Source organism: Mixophyes fleayi, chromosome 2 (genome assembly GCF_038048845.1).
Source record: "Mixophyes fleayi isolate aMixFle1 chromosome 2, aMixFle1.hap1, whole genome shotgun sequence".
Classification (NCBI taxonomy): domain Eukaryota; kingdom Metazoa; phylum Chordata; class Amphibia; order Anura; family Limnodynastidae; genus Mixophyes; species Mixophyes fleayi.
The window spans coordinates 127,144,051-127,162,603 of NC_134403.1; the positions used below are offsets into that span (position 1 = coordinate 127,144,051).

The 18,553-nt window shown below is 42.8% G+C and overlaps 1 protein-coding gene across 3 annotated transcripts in view; it reads left to right on the forward strand.

The window, feature by feature from the left end:
• The window catches only part of NALCN (sodium leak channel, non-selective), a 431,975-nt gene that overhangs the window by 361,857 nt on the left and 51,565 nt on the right, over positions 1-18,553 (forward strand). For all 3 annotated transcript variants that reach the window (XM_075199955.1, XM_075199956.1, XM_075199957.1), the window contains 3 exons: positions 2,030-2,197; positions 3,548-3,652; positions 8,341-8,447. In XM_075199955.1, coding sequence (XP_075056056.1) covers positions 2,030-2,197; positions 3,548-3,652; positions 8,341-8,447 — 380 coding nt within the window. The remainder of the gene's footprint in view (positions 1-2,029; positions 2,198-3,547; positions 3,653-8,340; positions 8,448-18,553) is intronic.

An 18,553-nucleotide genomic window follows, 5' to 3' on the forward strand; every position in this document is an offset into this window, starting at 1 on the left:
TGTCATCTGTGTCGTGGCTGGCCAGCGACGCTTACATGCATTGTTCAACACCAGAAGACTGTCAGTCTTTTGAAAAGAGGCCGAACGATCTACATATATCAGCAAGACGTGAACCACATCCAACAGCATAAGAGAATCCTGACTGTAGATTTCTAGGCAACGTCGGAATGACAATATCCTGATTTATATGGAACCCGGAAACCACTTTTGGCTGAAATAAGGGCATGGTATGGTCGTCATAAAAATCAGAAAAGGAGAGTGACAAGATAAAGCCCCCAATTCCAAAATCCCTTCTGGCTGAGGAAATGGCCAGTAAAAAGACAACTTTCCAAGAGAAGGAATCTAGGGAGACTGACTTCAGCGTATTTTCTGTTAAGCCCTGATAATCAGGTTGAGATCCCATGGTTCTGGGCTACTAATATGGTGTCATGCAACCATTTTACTGGGAGTCCATAAAAACCTTAGGGGGGGGGCAGTGAAGCGCAGTCAGCGCTTTCCCTGAGTACCGGCCGCACTGTTCACAGTGTGACTACCACAAGCATGAGGCCAAAAAATCTATTTTAAATAAAAATTTAAGACAAAACTAAAAAAGTGCCCTACTTGTAGGCACTACATAAAATACTGTATTTCCAGCCAGAGAGGGCATAGAGGGAGGGGAGCAGACTAGACAAGACTTTTAGTGCCTCACTCCCACAGCGCCCGGCATACCCCATGGTCAGCAGTGTCCCCCAACTCTCTGTGCTAGAGAAAAGTTGATTTTACAAGGTGATGTTATTAAGTACTTGGTCTATGTTGTCTACAGTGAGGTAGCACTTTTACTTTTTAATTATTTCATATATAAGTGATGTCATAGAAGTTTGTCAGTTTGCTTAGTAAATATTCACACCTTTGGCAAACACACATAAATACATGCAGAGGACATCAGGAATATAGGAATGAATAATTTATCTATGCTTTTACTAATTACATACATGATGATCCTATGGTTTTTTTAAAAAAAAAATTATAGTTGTGATTAGGCATGTAGTCCCACGGACTTAGATAATTGTCCATATTAATGATCTATATTCTTAGGATAAGTAGTATATACCTGCCATTTAATATGAATTAAAAACAAATTCCATTGAATTTCGTTTTTTTTTTAATCACATTCATGGCTAACTTTGTTATATTCCATGTATAGAAAATTATAGTATCGTAATCTGACTGAAAATGCAACATAGCAGGACTGAGAAATGGGATACGGAATAGCATTGTTCCCAGAAGTTTTGTACTTACAGTTTTGTCTTGTGCTGTGTCTTACTGCCTGCTCTGATTCATTTTTTCTTTAAATGGAAGTGATTTAGAATTTGGGAGTAGCTCCAGCTAGGTGATGCAGTGTTACACCTTGGCAAAACCATGTTATTCTGCAGGGAGGGACAAATTTAAAATGTGCCAATATATTTAGAGTTGGAAAGGGTGTGTCCTAACTCGACTTTAAAGTGTCAAAATAAAGCAAATTTTTAATACTAAAGCTTTTAGTATTTGTGTGTTATATACATGTCCAGGTACAATGTATTTATAAGCAATGTATGTCACAGTTGCCAACTTTTTAAAGTTGGTGCAGGGGTGGGGCTAGACACATAACATCATTTTGGCCCCCCACTCCCCGTGAAAATGCATCATTTTACCATGGGGGCTGACCAAATTGATGCGATTGGCTTGAAATCTGCCCACTTCGCCAGGAAGTGGGTAGATGTGGGAGAGTGCCCTGCTCTCCCGGGAGTCAGGGAGACCTACCCGGATTTTGGGAGTCTCACGGACATTCCGGGAGATTAGCCAAGTATGAGATATGTATGAAATAAACATTATGAAATACATTTTATACACTGAGAATATATATCACGGCTTTATTGTTAGTCTATATAATTATTGATACGCATAGTCATTTCGAATACCATTAACCTCAACTGTAACTAATGACATGATTGTTATTATCATCATTAATATCATTTTTATTTAGTAATTACAATATACATTTCATTTCAAGGTCAGTCTAATCTTCCTGTGCTGGATGCCACACAATGTTCCCGCTAAATCTGGTACTCAGCTTTTAATGGTACTGCGATGCTTGAGACCCCTCCGCATATTCAAGTTGGTCCCTCAGATGAGGAAAGTTGTCCGCGAACTTTTCAGTGGGTTCAAGGAAATATTTCTGGTATGTTCAAACCTGTTGCCAAACATTCTTTCAGAAAACTGAAGAACAAAAGCTTGAATACACTCTTAAGTACAACTAGAGCATTTTTGAATGGTTTGAGAGAGTCCTGTGATAGCTATAGTATTGCACTATAATGCATATGAAATTAGGCTTTGCTTTAGGAACTCTTGAAAATAATTTGTTTTGGGATTTCGGTCTACTCCGTGCTGCAATTTATGACCTTTGAAATCTAACCATAGGATACTCCTGTTCATTGGTGCTTGTCCCAATTACGTTTGCTTTAGGAATGCAAGACAAGATATCTATTTGTAAAAGTATTCTGCTTTTTTTGGATTTAATTGATATTGCTGATAACACTCAAGGCCGTAACTAGGGCTGTGCGATAGGGGCGACTGCCCAAGGCGCAATGCTGAAGGGGGGCACAGTTTAGGAATATTTTAGGTTCATTTGGTTAAATTGAGGGCTAGGGGGGCGGCATTTGTCTTTCTCGCCCCAGGCGCTAGAATTCTAAGTTACGCCTCTGATAACACTGTCCTGTTTATTGAAATCTACTGTACGTTGTCCATTTTATCACTTTCTTTTTGAGAAAAAGTTGAGAATCCAGTTATCTGAGTCACTGTTACGTCACTAGGCCTACCCCCTGTGTATGAATCCACCAATCCACACAGTGCATTTCTACAAAACAACTCTGCCAAGAGTCGGTAACTCTGTGTTTGCTGTTAGAGAAGCACCTCCCTCCAATCATGGGAAAGAGCAGCTAGCAAAAGCATGATGGACATATTTAAGTATAAACACTTTAAATAAGTTATTCCATTTATATTATTCAGCTCAGAAATACCTTTTAACATATATATTGATGTGAAATAGTGGCTTTACTTGCTCTTTAAGGTCTACCCTATGTTCTCTTATCATCAGTAGTTATACTAAGCAATGCTCTAAAGCAGACAAAGGGTCAATTGGAAGCTTGCAGGGAGAGAAGTGGTAATGTATTAAAGCAATGAGGGTGGGGCAGACAAAATGATACAGTAGCCTCAGTTTAGTGGTGACATATTCAGTTGTGCAAAATATGCTCTTTAGAGTGCAATAATCACACACATTTTCATGCGCTGATGGACCAGGGCCAAGCTCAATGTGAGATTGAACAAATATATATGGGGACCCATTGTAGTAGGTGCAGTTGTGAATATATAAGGTGTGCTGTGCTGGGTAAGTCTTATTTTTTGTAAATGAGACCCACAGTTTTTCCCCAAAAGTGTAGAGCTGGAAAATTAGATATTTTCTCATTTAAATTTTGTTATTTCCAGAACTGCAATCAATATAGTCCCTTGTATTTGTTATGTATATTTTCAGGTATCCATTCTTCTTCTAACGCTGATGCTAGTATTTGCCAGCTTTGGTGTACAGCTGTTTGCAGGGAAGCTTGCAAAGTGCAACGATCCAAATATTGATACCCGGGTAAGTGCTCTGTACTGTGCTAAATGAGATGAACAATTTCCTATACATGTGTGAATGACAGAAGCAGCTTCTTGCACAGAAATGAAAACTTTTAATTGAATTTCATATATTATCCTATTCCCTGTCACTGTGTACAGCGTAATAGGTATAATCCTTTGGGACATATCATATATATTATATCACTTTATTGCTTCATGTACCAAATGACGTAGAAAAAAATGCTTTTGTATGTAGAAATTATATGAAGTTTGTTTTGTGCATACTTGTACTGCTCCAGCTCATTACAACATCCGTTATATTACCTCTGGTGAGCAGAGTCTGATTAAAGGTTGTGGCCGCCCTAGGCTCAAGGGAAAATTCAGGAGTATTCTCTTACCTGTTTTTGCTGATCTTTCTTGCTTGTTCTTGCAGCTTTCTTGTCTTTGAATTGTCTTCTGGAAAGAGTTCTGTTTTGAAAATTTGCAAACATTACAAATCCTCAATGATTAGGCTCTTTAGAGAACATTCTCATGAGCACCACATAATACAGATATAATGCATCCACCCCCCAGCAGCGCCCAAATCATGACCACCCAGCCTTTTCATCACACCGCAGTGGCAAATTCATGACTCCCCTGGCAATTTTATTCCCCACTTCCCAAGTTATTTCATCACCTACCCCCCAGTCAGTTCATCGTCAACCTTAGATCCCCCCACATCCCATCCACTTGCCAATTTATAACATTAGTCAAAACGATGTATGCAAAAGTGTCTCTTAACCAGCATTAAGCCCAGTGGGTTCTTCTATCAAATAAGTGCTTGAAGTCACACAATAGCATTTAATCTACAGCCCCCAATTATTGCATTTTCGTAAATGACCCTTATTAAGTATTACCTGATAAAAACATCTATTCTGCCATTGAATGAGTTATGCAGTTTGCCCTGTAGTATAATACATGTCTATGAAAATGTTTTTAGTTATAGCTCATAAATTTGAAAACTAACGTAGATGAGATGCACTGGCCTGTAACAGATTTCTGCGTAACATAACGTCACTGTAATAAGAAGTATGGTAATTTACAAAAGGTAGCACGGTATGACATAAAAAATCACTTTACATAAATACAATAGTAAGTCCATATTTTGCCATTTGAAATATTGCAACATTAAAATACTTTATTTAAGCTCATTTTGTGTAAGTGATTCAGCTACTGATATCAAAGTCAATAAGGAGATAAGGGTAAGTGGATGTTACAGCCATTGGTTTAGTTATACTGCTGTGAAACAGAAATCAGTATTCTTGAACACTTGTAAATATTTTATTATTTTAACATATCATAGATTTCTGATTTAGATGATTTGTCAATTAATAGTCTGACAACCATGTAACTTGAAACGGAAGGAACGGTGACAAGTGGGGACATACATTCAGAATTAGTGAATCCCTGTTAGAGGCTGTGCTGGTGCTCTTGCAGTCCTACAAATGGAGGAATAGAGAGAAGTGACATAATAACTGTTACATACAAGTTATGTTAGTTTTCCAGCTTTCTCGCAGATGCAGGAATGTTATTACAGCCTGTTAAGGGACTTTCTCATCCTAAAACTCTATGGCCTCTCGAAGATGCTACTTGGCTGAATCCACATCTATCCCAATGGTGGCACACAGTTTGAGCCCTTTCTTGCACAGCTTGCACATTACACTCTGTCCCTCCTCATTACACTCCGTCCCCCCTCATTACACTCTGACCCCCCTCATTACACTTTGCCCCCCTTCAGCACACTTCGTCCCCCTCAGAACACTCTCTGTCCCCCTGTGCGCTTCCCCCTGCATAAATACAAATCATTTCTCACCTGGCTTCTGTCTTCTCTTTTGTCGGCAGTCAGTTCCTCTCACCACAGCTCCTCACTGACACCATCGGAACGTGATGCTGACATCACGCCAGACAGCCAGGGAGGAGGGAGGGAAAGAGGGTAGGGAGTGACAGCGTGGAGTCAGCACAAGGGGCGGCTCCAGGTGCGCAGAATCAATAATAATAAATAAGAATCTTAAACCGGCTACTTCCTGTGCATTTGTAGCTCGACAGTGTAAACACATATATTCATGACAGTTTGTGATTACCCTCATAATTACCTATTTTTTCTTAACAGCAATTCTTTTAACCAAGTTTACATACACAGGGCCTGATTAATCTTCGGACATAAGTCCCTTTACATGTCGTATCTTATGTGAAATTTCTCTGCGTATGCTCAGAAAGGGACTTTACGCCAATAAATGCAATTGCATGCAATTCATGTGTGAACGCAAATGACACTTACTACTGCCTATGACTAGAAGGGCAGAACAGGGGAGGGAAAGGGTGGATGAACGTAGACAATGTAAAGTAAGGGCGTTCCAATGCAGATGTGGTTGAGTCAAGCTCTGTATGTACATGTTTTTTAGCTGTATGATTTGCAACAGCTACAGGGCAGCTGTAAGTGCTAACTGATAGTAATGACTACATGTATGCATGTCACTAGATTATATATAACATCTGTATGCAAGGAAGAGAAAGTATAAAAACAGATTATTTGTGCAGTCATGGCCAAAAGTTTTAAAAATGAATGAAGTATTGGTTTTCACAAAGTTTGCTGATTCAGTGTTTTTAGACCTTATTGTCAGATGTTGCTATGGTATACTGAAGTAAAATTACAAGCATTTCATAAGTGGTAAAGGCTTTTATTGACAATTACATTAAGTTTATGCAAAGAGTCAATATTTGCAGAGTTGACCCTTCTTTTTGAAGACCTCTGCAATTTGCCCTGGCATGCTGCCATTAAACTTTTGGGACACATACTGAGTGATGGCTGCCCATTCTTTCCTAATCAATGTTTGTATTTTTTTATCTGTCCACCCGCCTCTTGAGGATTGACCAAAAGTTCTCAATAGGATTAAGGTCTTGGGAGTTTCCTGGCCATGGACCCAGAATGTCGATGTTTTGATCCCCGAGCCACTTGGTTATCACTTTTGCCTTATGGCAAGGTGCTTCATCATGCTGGAAAAGGCATTGTTCATCACCAAGCTGTTCTTGGATGGTTGGGAGAAGTTGCTCTTGGAAGATGGTTCGGTACCATTCTATATTCATGGTTGTGTTCTTAGGCAAAATTGTGAGTGAGCCCACTCCCACCAGTGAAGAACTTGCTGAGAAATGACAGCAGGCAGGTATGAGTGCATCTGCGCGCACAGTGAGGTGAAGACTTTTGGAGGATGGCCTGGTGTCAAGAAGGCCAGCAAAGAAGCCACTTCTCTTCAGGAAAAACATCAGGGACATACTGATATTCTGCAAAAGATACAGGGATTGGACTGCTGAGGACTGGGGTAAAGTCATTTTCTCTGATGAATCCCCTTCAGATTGTTTGGGGCATCTGGAAAAATGCTTGTCCGGAGAAGGAAAGGTGAGCGCTACCATCAGTCCTGTGTCATGCCAACAGTAAAGCATCCAGAGACCTTCATGCGTGGGGTTGCTTCTCAGCCATGGGAGTGGGCTCACTCACAATTTTGGCTAAGGACACAGCCATGAATAAAGAAAGGTACCAAAACATCCTCCAAGAGCAACTTCTCCCAACCATCCAAAAACAACTTGGTAATGGACAATGCCTTTTCCAGCATGATGGAGCACCTTGCCATGAGGAAAAAGTGATAACTAAGTGGCTCGGGGATCAAAACATCGACATTTTGGATCCATGGCCAGGAAACTCCCCAGACCTTAATCCCATTGAGAACTTGTGGATTGACAAATAAAAACCCTCAAATTCTGACAAACTCCAAGCATTGATTAGGCAACAATGGGCGGCCATAAGTCAGTATGTGGCCCAGGGCGAATTCAAGAGGTCTTCAAAAAGAAGGGTCAACACAGCAAATATTGACTCTTTGCATAAACTTAATGTAATTGTCAATAAAAGCCTTTGACACTTATGAAATGCTTGTAATTTTACTTCAGTATACCATAGCAACATGTGACAAAAAGGTATAAAAACACAGAAGCAGCAAACTTTGTGAAAACCAATACTTGTGTCATTCTGAAAACTTTTGGCCATGACGGTACAGTAAGTATTAAGAATATCCTGATTTTTGTACTTAATGCAGAAAAAAAATTTCTTCAAACCACAATGTAGCATGTTGCGTATCTGCAACTTATTTATATATTTTACTGACCTGTAATAAAAGTAAAGGAGTGTGCATATAGATAGGGGGAAATTCAGTTGGCTGCATTACTGTTAAAAGTGACAGCCCTGATAAGTGAGAAAGCTGACATTTTGAAAAATACGCATTAAAAAATAAAAGATAAAAAAAATAAAAAATTGTGTTCCGACACTGCGCCCCCTCCAGACCCAGCGCCCCAGGCTGCAGTATGATCAGCCTATTGGTTGATCAGGTCCTGCTGATGAGCCAGGCATACTTGGCAAAAGGAGTCATGGATAGCGCACGTGCAGAAGTAGTATAAAAGTGATAATTGATATTCAGAGCCAACCAGCTTTAACTCAGGGAAGATACATGTCCTAAATTTGTGCAGTAGTAATTTCAAGATGCATAAGGACAATGAGACACAATGAAGCACAGGAAGATACTTTTTTCTCGTATTTGTAAAAATGGGGCAATTGGCGCATTTGACTATGATAACATGGGCTACAACTGTATATAATGTATTTGTATATTTCATGTTCAATTTTAGGAGAAGTGCCATGGAATATTTAGGATTAATGTCAGTGTTTCTAAAAATCTAAATTTGAAGTTAAAACCAGGAGAAAAGAAGCCAGGATTTTGGGTTCCAAGAGTCTGGTAGGTGACCTGAAAAACTATTCCTAGCATTGTATACATCAGAGTATAACATATCTCTTTTGCATGTGTGTTATTAAAATATAACATTTTTTTTGGAGGGGGAGGGGGAGAAAAGAGGCCAGGGAGAGATGGCAAAGTTTAGCCCGGAGGGCAAGACTATACTCATCAGCCTATTTTAAAGGACAAAATGCAGGTGACCCAGTGACCCAGCGCAAGATAGCCCACTATGGCACCGGCACGGGGGGTGCATGCACCCCTGTCCCCCAGCCCCTGAAGGAAGCTATATATTGTCCTCTCCACACTGTTACTTCAAGTAAAGCACAGGTTACAAATGTCCCATCCCCTCACCATCATTCTCCTAGCAAATAGGCAAAGGCGCCTCTATTATCTTAGGATTTGGACTATTTAGTGAAAGTTACTCCTAGTAGACAAACATCCAGTCCAATTCAGTTGATCTAAATAGAATTATAACATTTTCTTTTCAAATGTCAATTTCAAGAATTTAAATTACTAAGTTTAAAAGCAACAGCAAAATGAGCACATTTACATTATATACATCTATTTATAACATTAAAACAACTTTTTACTATTTGAACCTGAGTGAATGTAAATGTAATAAATATTAAGGCAGTTCTAGGAAAATGTGTTCAAAGATTAAATACAAAGTCTGTATTTGATAAAGTGCTTAAGAAAATAAATCTTTCACTTCCCTTACCTGAATTGCGGCGTTTCCTCCCCTGGGACCCTCTTCCGTTGCAATATTGGGGTCCTCTGATGTATCTGGGCCTCCATAAACAACATTTGCATTGCAGTTTAGGCCACAGTGGCATACCTCCTGCTGTGTCTGTACACCACTTCAGCACACACACATAATTATTGATTATTTCAAAGTCACAGAGTGGTAACTAGTGGTGCAGAAACTTTGAACCGTAATTGTTGCAGCATATATGGAATTCGCTTTTAAAGAATGTTCTATAAAACACATCACATTGTGGGATAGGACCAAACACTTTTAAAGATATAAGTGTTATTTATTGATTTAAAAAAAAAAAAAACAGTCTACATTTCCTATTCAAGGATTAACTTGATCTTGACCGACAAGTGGACCCTGCAACATAAAGGTTCGGCGAAAATTTCACCTATTACATGGTCAGACCACGTATCAGTAGAGTGGTCTTGGAACCTTCAACAAACTAGGGTCCCCCCTAGACCCTGGAGAATGCCGTGCTACCTCCTCTCGTCCCTGGAACCCAAAGTTGCCCTCTCAGAAGCCCTAGAGCTTTATCTACAAACTAACAGCCCAGATTATAGATCTCACTCTATGCACTGGTGTGCTATGAAGGCGGTTGTTAGGGGTAAAGCCATTGAAATAGGTGCTCATCTGAAAAACAATACCTCCATCACTAAAAAGACCTTGAATCTCAGCTGGCTCATCTTGAGCACCAAAATCAGAATAATCCATCCAAATGACTTAAAAAAGAACTGAATAGTATTAGGGAACAACTTAACACCTTGTTTATTTCTCGCATGAAATCTGCCATAACTAAACTACCCCAGAAATTCTATGCTTTAGGCAATAGAGCAAGTAGACTGCTAGCGCGGAAGCTTAGAGGCAAGCAGGCTCGTAGCAGAATTAAAATGCTCCATGATTCCCATGGAAATAAATCATACAACCCATGTGGTATAGCGAACTTGTTTGCTAAATATTATTCCGACCTCTGTAATCTGCGAGATGACTGCAATCTGCCACAACCAACACCAACCTCAATAGCCGCTTTTCTGCAACACTTACACCTCCCAACCCTTGATGCTGACAGCCTGGCATCCCTTAACCTCCCTTGCTCCCAACAGGAAATCGAAGCAGCCATTAAGACACTGCCAAAGGATAAAGCCCCTGGCCCGGATGAATGCATTAACTCCTTTTATACCACATTCAGAGAGATCCTGGCTCCAATTCTCACTACTTTGTATAATAAGGTGATGAACTGTGATAGCTTTCCAGTAGAAATGCTGAAGGCACAGATCATTATGAACCCGAAGCCAGGTAAGGACCACTCAGACTGTAAAAATTATAGACCCATTGCCTTACTCAACACAGACTTAAAGAACTTCGCCAAAGTAATTGCCACCCGGCTGAACCCGTTTCTTCCCCACCTCATCCATCCGGACCAAGTGGGATTTATAACTGGTCGCCAGGCATCAGATAACACTAGATGTATTTTAAATTATTATCTCTAAATGCGGAAAAAGCCTTCCATAGTGTCAGACGCCGTCCCCGCGCCTCCACGCTAAGCAGGGACGGACGTCTAACTATCTCTGAGCATCCTGTTGCTAGGCAACGGAGACGCATCTTCCGGCGGCGGTGTGCGCATGCGCGCCCGTCGCCATGACAACGGGACGTGCTGCTGAAGCTTCCTGTCGGCGGCCAGCTGTCTGACCGCCGAATCACTGCCCACCAATGAGAGTGAAGGACTTCCTATATATATCCTGCTCTGACATCACTAGGATGCCAGAGCAACTAGTTATCTAGCCTCCAGCGTTCCAGCTATACCTTATTGTATACTATCTATTGATTCCTGTTACTGACCCGGCTTCCTGACCTCGCCTTTGGATATTCCCTGTGTTCTGCCTTGTTACTTCGGTTTGACCCCGGCCTGCTGACTATCCTCTGCCTCCTGATTTGGTACCTTATCTGCCTGCTTGGTTCTGACTCGGCCTGTACGTCTACGGATTTTGCCCTTACCTCGCAAGTAGCTATCTGGGAGGGCCGCGACCTGCACATCGCTCGTTGCGAAGTCCAAACTCCCTTGCGGGGGTCCCTGGTGAATACCGGCGGCGTGTTAGACTCCGCGCCTCCTTGTGTAGCTGAGCCTATACTTCCAGGTACTAAAGTCACCTCTGTGACAGTTTGCTCTGGCCATGTCGACCGAGTCATCTAATGAACCTTCAGCACGTGACCTACTACTCCATTTGGCTCATAGAGTTGAGAAACAAGAGGCTGAGCAAGCACAGTTGCTTCATTGCATTCAAGGATTCGCCTCACGTCTTGAGACCCTCCAGACCTCTACGACCGCAGCTCAGAATGTTCCCGTGACTACCTCAGCGGCTGCAGCGACCTCCTCCTCTCCTGCCGTGGCAACCACTGCTGTTTTGAGACTTTCCCCACCGGAGAAGTTTGACGGAGAGCCTAAGAGATGCAGGGGATTCCTGAACCAGTGTCTTATACACTTCGAGTGTAATCCAGCATCGTTCCCCTCAGAACGCATCAAAGTGGCTTTCATCATTTCTCTATTATCCAGACAGGCACTCGCCTGGGCTTCCCTCTTGTGGGAGCGAAATGACGCACTGCTTTCTAACGCCTCTACCTTTATTGAGACCTTCCGTAATTCATGGATTCATTAATCACCCTATGCAACCGCATTGATCTACGCTTTCGAGAACGTACACAGGAACGTTCCGCCTTCAGACGGGTCTCTACTCGCCTAGCTCTCATGTTCCAAAATCCGATACTTCAGGAGGAACCGATGCAGATTGGCCGATCTCGGCTTTCCGCTGAAGAACGTCAGCGACGTTTCAAACAGAATCTGTGCTTATATTGCGGGGATCCTGGTCATACCATATCCTCTTGTACTAAAAGACCGGGAAACGCCCCCTCCTAGTCGGTGGCAGGGAGGCCGACTTAGGAGTTGGAGTTACTACTCCCTACACTACTGCTAGCACAGATTGCCTCATGCCCATCTCCTTGGATTCAGCTGTCAGCCCCTTTGAGACCCTAGCCTTTGTGGATTCCGGCTCTGCCGGAAATTTTATATCTGCCACTCTGGCATCGCAACTCCAATTAAATACACTAAAATTGCCTCAGCCGTTATTTCTCACCGCAGTGGATGGGAATCTGATCTCCAACGGGTCGGTTTCCCACATCTGTTCTCCTATTCGGCTGACGGTAGGGGTGCTACATTCTGAACTCATCGAGTTTTTGGTTCTTCCTCGTTCTGTCAACACTGTCATTCTAGGATTACCTTGGCTCAAGCTTCACTCACCCCAATCCAATCCAATTTGATTGGAATCGTGCTATGGTTACCTCTTGGGGCCCACAATGTTTCAAGTCCTGCATGTCTGGTCTAAAACCTGGCCACTCTACTCTTCCTTGTCGACGGACATCTCCTCAGACTGAATTACCATCTTCATATAACTCCTACCGAGATGTGTTCTGCAAAACTGCGGCCGAGGCCCTACCTCCTCATCGGGCCTGGGATTGCTCCATTGAACTTTTTCCTGATAAACCGCTTCCCAAGGGCAGAATATATCCATTATCTCTTCCCGAGAATGCTGCTATGTCTACCTATATATCTGAAAATCTCCAGCGTGGATTTATCAGGAAGTCTACCTCTCCCACAGGTGCGGGATTCTTCTTTGTTAAGAAGGAAGACGGGACTTTACGGCCTTGCATCGATTACCGGCGATTGAATGCCATCACTGTTAAAAACAGATACCCGTTGCCACTCATCTCGGAACTGTTTGATAGGATCTCTGGATCTAAGATCTTTACTAAACTAGATCTGAGAGGAGCATATAACCTCATTCGTATACGCTCTGGTGACGAGTGGAAGACTGCCTTTTGCACTAAAGAGGGTCACTTTGAATATCTTGTGATGCCCTTTGGATTATGCAACGCCCCTGCTGTGTTTCAGTCTTTTATTAACGAGATTTTTCAAGACCTTCTCTACGTCTCTGTAGTAGCCTATCTTGATGACATTTTAATCTTCTCTCCAGATTTGGCCACCCATCGTGCTCATGTAGGAGAGGTTCTATCCCGGTTAAGAACAAATAAGTTATACTGCAAACTCGAGAAGTGTGTTTTTGAGGTATCACAGATTCCCTTCCTGGGTAACATTGTATCTGGACTCGGTCTGCAGATTGATCCTGTGAAATTATCTGCTATCCTCGAATGGCCCAGACCGTTGGGACTAAAGGCAATTCAGAGATTCGTTGGATTCGCCAACTACTATCGACAGTTCATACCTCACTTTTCTTCCATCATTGCACCCATTACCCATCTGACCAGAAAGACAGCGAATCCTCAAGTTTGGTCTCCGGAAGCTATTACCGCCTTTGAACTCCTCAAGAAAGCCTTCTCGTCTGCTTCAGTGCTTGCTCAACCTGATCAGAACAAACCATTTCTAGTCAAAGTTGATGCTTCCTCGGTTGGTGTCGGGGCAGTCTTGTCGCAAGAATCTATTTCTGGGAAACTAATACCCTGCGGGTTCTTCTCTAGGAGATTTTCCCCTTCCGAGTCTAATTACGGCATCGGAGATAAAGAGTTATTAGCTGTAAAGTCTGCACTCGAAGAATGGCGTCATCTCCTGGAGGGCGCTCTCCACCCGGTCACTGTACTTACCGATCACAAGAATCTCATCTACCTTCAGGAGGCTCTGTGCCTGAATCCCCGTCAAGCCAGATGGTCCTCATTTTTTGCCCGGTTTGAACTCAGACTCACCTACCGTGCTGGTTCACTAAATTCCAAGGCTGATGCCCTGTCCCGTTCCTTCGATACCTCTGATACTCCTCACTCGGTAGAACCCCCACCGGTCTTAGAACCTTCTTGCATTGTGGCAATCACTCGGACACCGCCTGTCTGTTGCTCCTTTCTGGAATCACACCTTCGCCTGAAGGCGCTCCGTTGGGCACATACTTCTAAGTTTGCTGGACATGCCGGATCAGAGAAAACTCTTTCATTACTCTCTCGACAATACTGGTGGCCCACCATCCGTACTGACGTCCGGGAGTTCGTAGACTCATGCACTACTTGTGCTCAGAATAAAGTACCTAGGCAACCTCCCGCTGGACTGTTACAACCTCTTCCAATTCCTGATCACCCTTGGTCTAGCATCTCAATGGATTTCATCACCGATTTACCACTCAGCAACGGCTACAACACCATCTGGGTCACTGTCGACAGATTTTCTAAAATGGCCCACTTCGTTCCACTAAAGGGCCTTCCAACTGCAACTAAACTGGCACAAATCTTTATTAAAGAGATCTTCCACCTCCACGGTTGTCCTCTGGAGATAATCTCGGACCGTGGCGTCCAGTTTATTTCTCGCTTCTGGAGAGCCTTCTGCAAGGACTTAGGTATCAGTCTTAAATTCTCCTCTGGGTACCACCCACAAACCAACGGTCAGACGGAGCGAGTAAATCAAGATTTAGAATTGTTTCTTCGTTGCTTTTCTTCGCACAACCAATCCAATTGGAGTCTTCTGCTACCTTGGGCCGAATTTGCCCACAACAACCATAATCATTCTTCTTCTGGATTTTCTCCATTCTTCACTGTATATGGGACCCATCCCATTCTTCCCTCGTTTTCTTTCCCACCTCCCACTGTCCCTGCCGCCCACGCTATGACTCAAGATATGGCTAAACTATGGGTTTCCACCAAGCAGAACCTTCTCAAGTCTGGACGTCATTATAAATCTTCCGCTGATAATCATAGAAGAGTCGTACCAGTCCTCCAGGTTGGGGACAAAGTCTGGTAGTCCACTAGGAATCTGAGACTTCGGGTTCACTCCATGAAACTGGCACCCCGCTTCATTGGACCCTTCTCAGTTACTCAAATCATTAACCCAGTTACGGTTAGACTCCAACTTCCTCTGGCACTGAAGATCCATAACACCTTCCATATTTCCCTCCTTAAACCTCTGATACTCAACAAATTTTCCCATGTCACCCCTGTTCCTCATGCTATTCCAACCACTATGGGGGACGAATATGAGGTTAGTCAAATCCTGGAGGAACGTAAATTTCGAGGACGTTTACAGTACCTAGTACATTGGAAAGGCTTTGGTCCAGAGGAGAGGTCTTGGGTTTTTAAAGAAGATTTGCATGCCCCAGGATTATTATCCGCCTTTCTTAAACGGTGCTCTTTACCAGATGGGTCTTCCGATTGTGAGGAGGGGGGTACTGTCAGACGCCATCCCCGTGCCTCCACGCTAAGCAGGGACGGACGTCTGACTCTCTCTGAGCATCCCGTTGCTAGGCAACGGAGACGCATCTTCCGGCGGCGGTGTGCGCATGCGCGCCCGTCGCCATGACAACGGAACGCGCTGCTGAAGCTTCCTGTCGGTGGCCAGCTGTCTGACCGCCGAATCACTGCCCACCAATGAGAGTGAAGGACTTCCTATATATATCCTGCTCTGACATCACTAGGATCCCAGAGCAACTAGTTATCTAGCCTCCAGCGTTCCAGCTATACCTTATTGTATACTATCTATTGATTCCTGTTACTGACCCGGCTTCCTGACCTCGCATTTGGATATTCCCTGTGTTCTGCCTTGTTACTTCAGTTTGACCCCGGCCTGCTGACTATCCTCTGCCTCCTGATTTGGTACCTTATCTGCCCGCTTGGTTCTGACTCGGCCTGTACGTCTACGGATTTTGCCCTTACCTCGCAAGTAGCTATCTGGGAGGGCCGCGACCTGCACGTCGCTCGCCGCGAAGTCCAAACTCCCTTGCGGGGGTCCCTGGTGAATACCGGCGGCGTGTTAGACTCCACGCCTCCTTGTGTAGCTGAGTCTATACTTGCAGGTACTAAAGTCACCTCTGTGACACATAGGCTTCACTGGCTATATATGAAAGAAGTCCTAGTCAAGTTTGGTTGCCGGGAAAGATATTCTTCATTCCATTTTAGCTCGCTACCAAGGACCAACAACTAGAATTTTTAGTCATGGCTTTTCACCTCTCCCCTTCTCTATCTCAAATGGCACTAGACATGGCTGCCCTTTATCTCCTCTGATGTTCGCACTGGCTATTGAACCCTTGGCCCAAACAGTTAGGCCAGCACCCAACTTCCGGGGGATCACTCTTTACGCATTCCCCTCATAAATTGTGCTGCTTCTTTTTGTAAACTTAATATCACCAAATCAGAGGCTTTGCCCATTAACATCCCCCCTATCTACTCTTACGCAGCTACAGAGGAAATTACCTTTTGTATGGGTAGAAAAATCCCTGCCTTACTTGGGGATTCATATTTCGGCTACCACTGCTGAAATATTTAAAACTAATTTTACCCTGTTAATTACGCACCTTACTGCATTGACTAAGAGTTGGATCAACTACGAGGTATTCTGTCTGGGTTGCATTGCTACTGTTAAGATGATGCTTCTTCCAAAACTGATGTATCTTTTTCGCATCATACACTATGTTGTTTCTAAAAAATACATGGATCTATTATACAAACTAATGATAACATATGTTTGAAAGCAGAAACGCCCATTTATGACTTACCCTCGTATGACCCTTCCAAATTGTCAGGGAGGCCTAAAGCTTCCATATCTGACCCTCTATCAGGGGACATGTCTATTATCACACCTTAGGGACTCGTCCCTCCCCATCAAAACTAAACCTTGGGTGGACATGGAACGGGCCTCCTCCTCGGCCTATCCCCTAGCAGATCTGTTGTGAACCCCTAAGGGTGCTTGCCCAGTACTTACTCTCCAACTTCTCTCCATCTTGGATGCTCTGCTGACATGGGACCAATTTACCGTCTGTCTTAAGGACTTTTTACTTCCTACTTTCAAGGTGTCCCTACAAGCACTCTCTAAACTTATCCTGGACCTTAATCTTGCTTCCTGGCGCTCTAAGTGATTGTTCTATGGGAGAAGTGAATTGGTCGCGTTACTGTAAAAAGTAACACGGCCTGTACATTATTACCAATATTAATGTAATAGTGCGTTTAAATACCGTCATTACAGTAATTTCAACGCCGACGAGCAGAAAGCCGGGTTAAATTTACAGCAATAACGGTAGTAGGATTAACACTGCATTAATCTGGGGGGAATTGAATTCCCCCATATATGTAATATCCTTTCTTATATCACTCTGACCTGCCAAATCCTCAACACCACTAAGCCAAGTTGCAGCAGCATGGAAGGACCCTACACACCCATCTAATCACATGGTTATTGTGAAGATACCAAGTTTTCTGGCCCAAATCTACCCACTTCATGCTGGCTGGCCACCTAGGGGTGCCTTGCAATGCCAGGAAGCCTACCCAGTACCTTCTATGGTTCATATAGTCATTTAGGCAAATGCAGTTAGAAAAGTACAACAGTACATTTTGTGTAATAAGAACAACAATAGAACACTATATACAAACAGTAGGGTCATTCCACATCAGATCACCCAAAAAAACATGATTTGTCCACCACCCGTCTTAGATTTTTTTGAAAATTTTTTAGTTGAGAGGATGTCAAAAAAACTATTTCTGCCAAATATTTCAACTGTCTGACAATTAGTTGATTATATATTGATTTTTCAATTTATTAAATAATTTACTAATCGCGGCTTCTTTATCCAGTTTATTTGAAGTATTACAGGTGTTTATTAAGGAATCGACACAAAATTTGGACCCCTAAGGTAACTCTTCCTCCCGAATCCAAAAATGCAAACCAAATTACTGTATCTGCCTCATGTTTTGCGTTACGGCAAAAACGCAAGTTTTTCGAATATCGTTAAAAACGCTAGATTCAATTGACATTAGGGATCCCATTTTTTGCGGTGTTTAAAAAAGGTATAAATTACTACCAAAAAAATAAGCTGGGTACTCTGTTTCATAGGGGAGAAAAAAAGTCGAAATCTGAGACGGGTGGTGGACAACCCTGGTTGAACTGACATGGAATGACCCAGTAAATAAATACCAGGCAGGTTTCCCCTCCCTGGGCAAACCCCTGTCTCTCTGCCTCTTTAAACATTGGAGGATGCTGGATCATGGGGTTTGGAGGGAGATAAGCTGGAGATAATCTATTGATTTGGGTTTTCTAAACTTCCTGAATATCACGTTCAATAATGGAACAATGTTGGGCAAAAGTGTGTACTCACGACCAGCAGTGTAGGCAGATATCATATCTGTAGAGTGTGCAGAGCCACAATCTTTTCAGCAGATTTTTATGAGAGATGAAGATCACAGATCTGAAGGTAAATTGTGTAGGTGTGTACACATGAATCGGCATGTTCATCGGGACTTTCAGTTGTTGGTGAAATCTTTACAGACTTTGCATCTGAAGTAAGATTGCAGAGGTGTGTGCCTAGCTTAATTCTAATTGGGAGCCTGC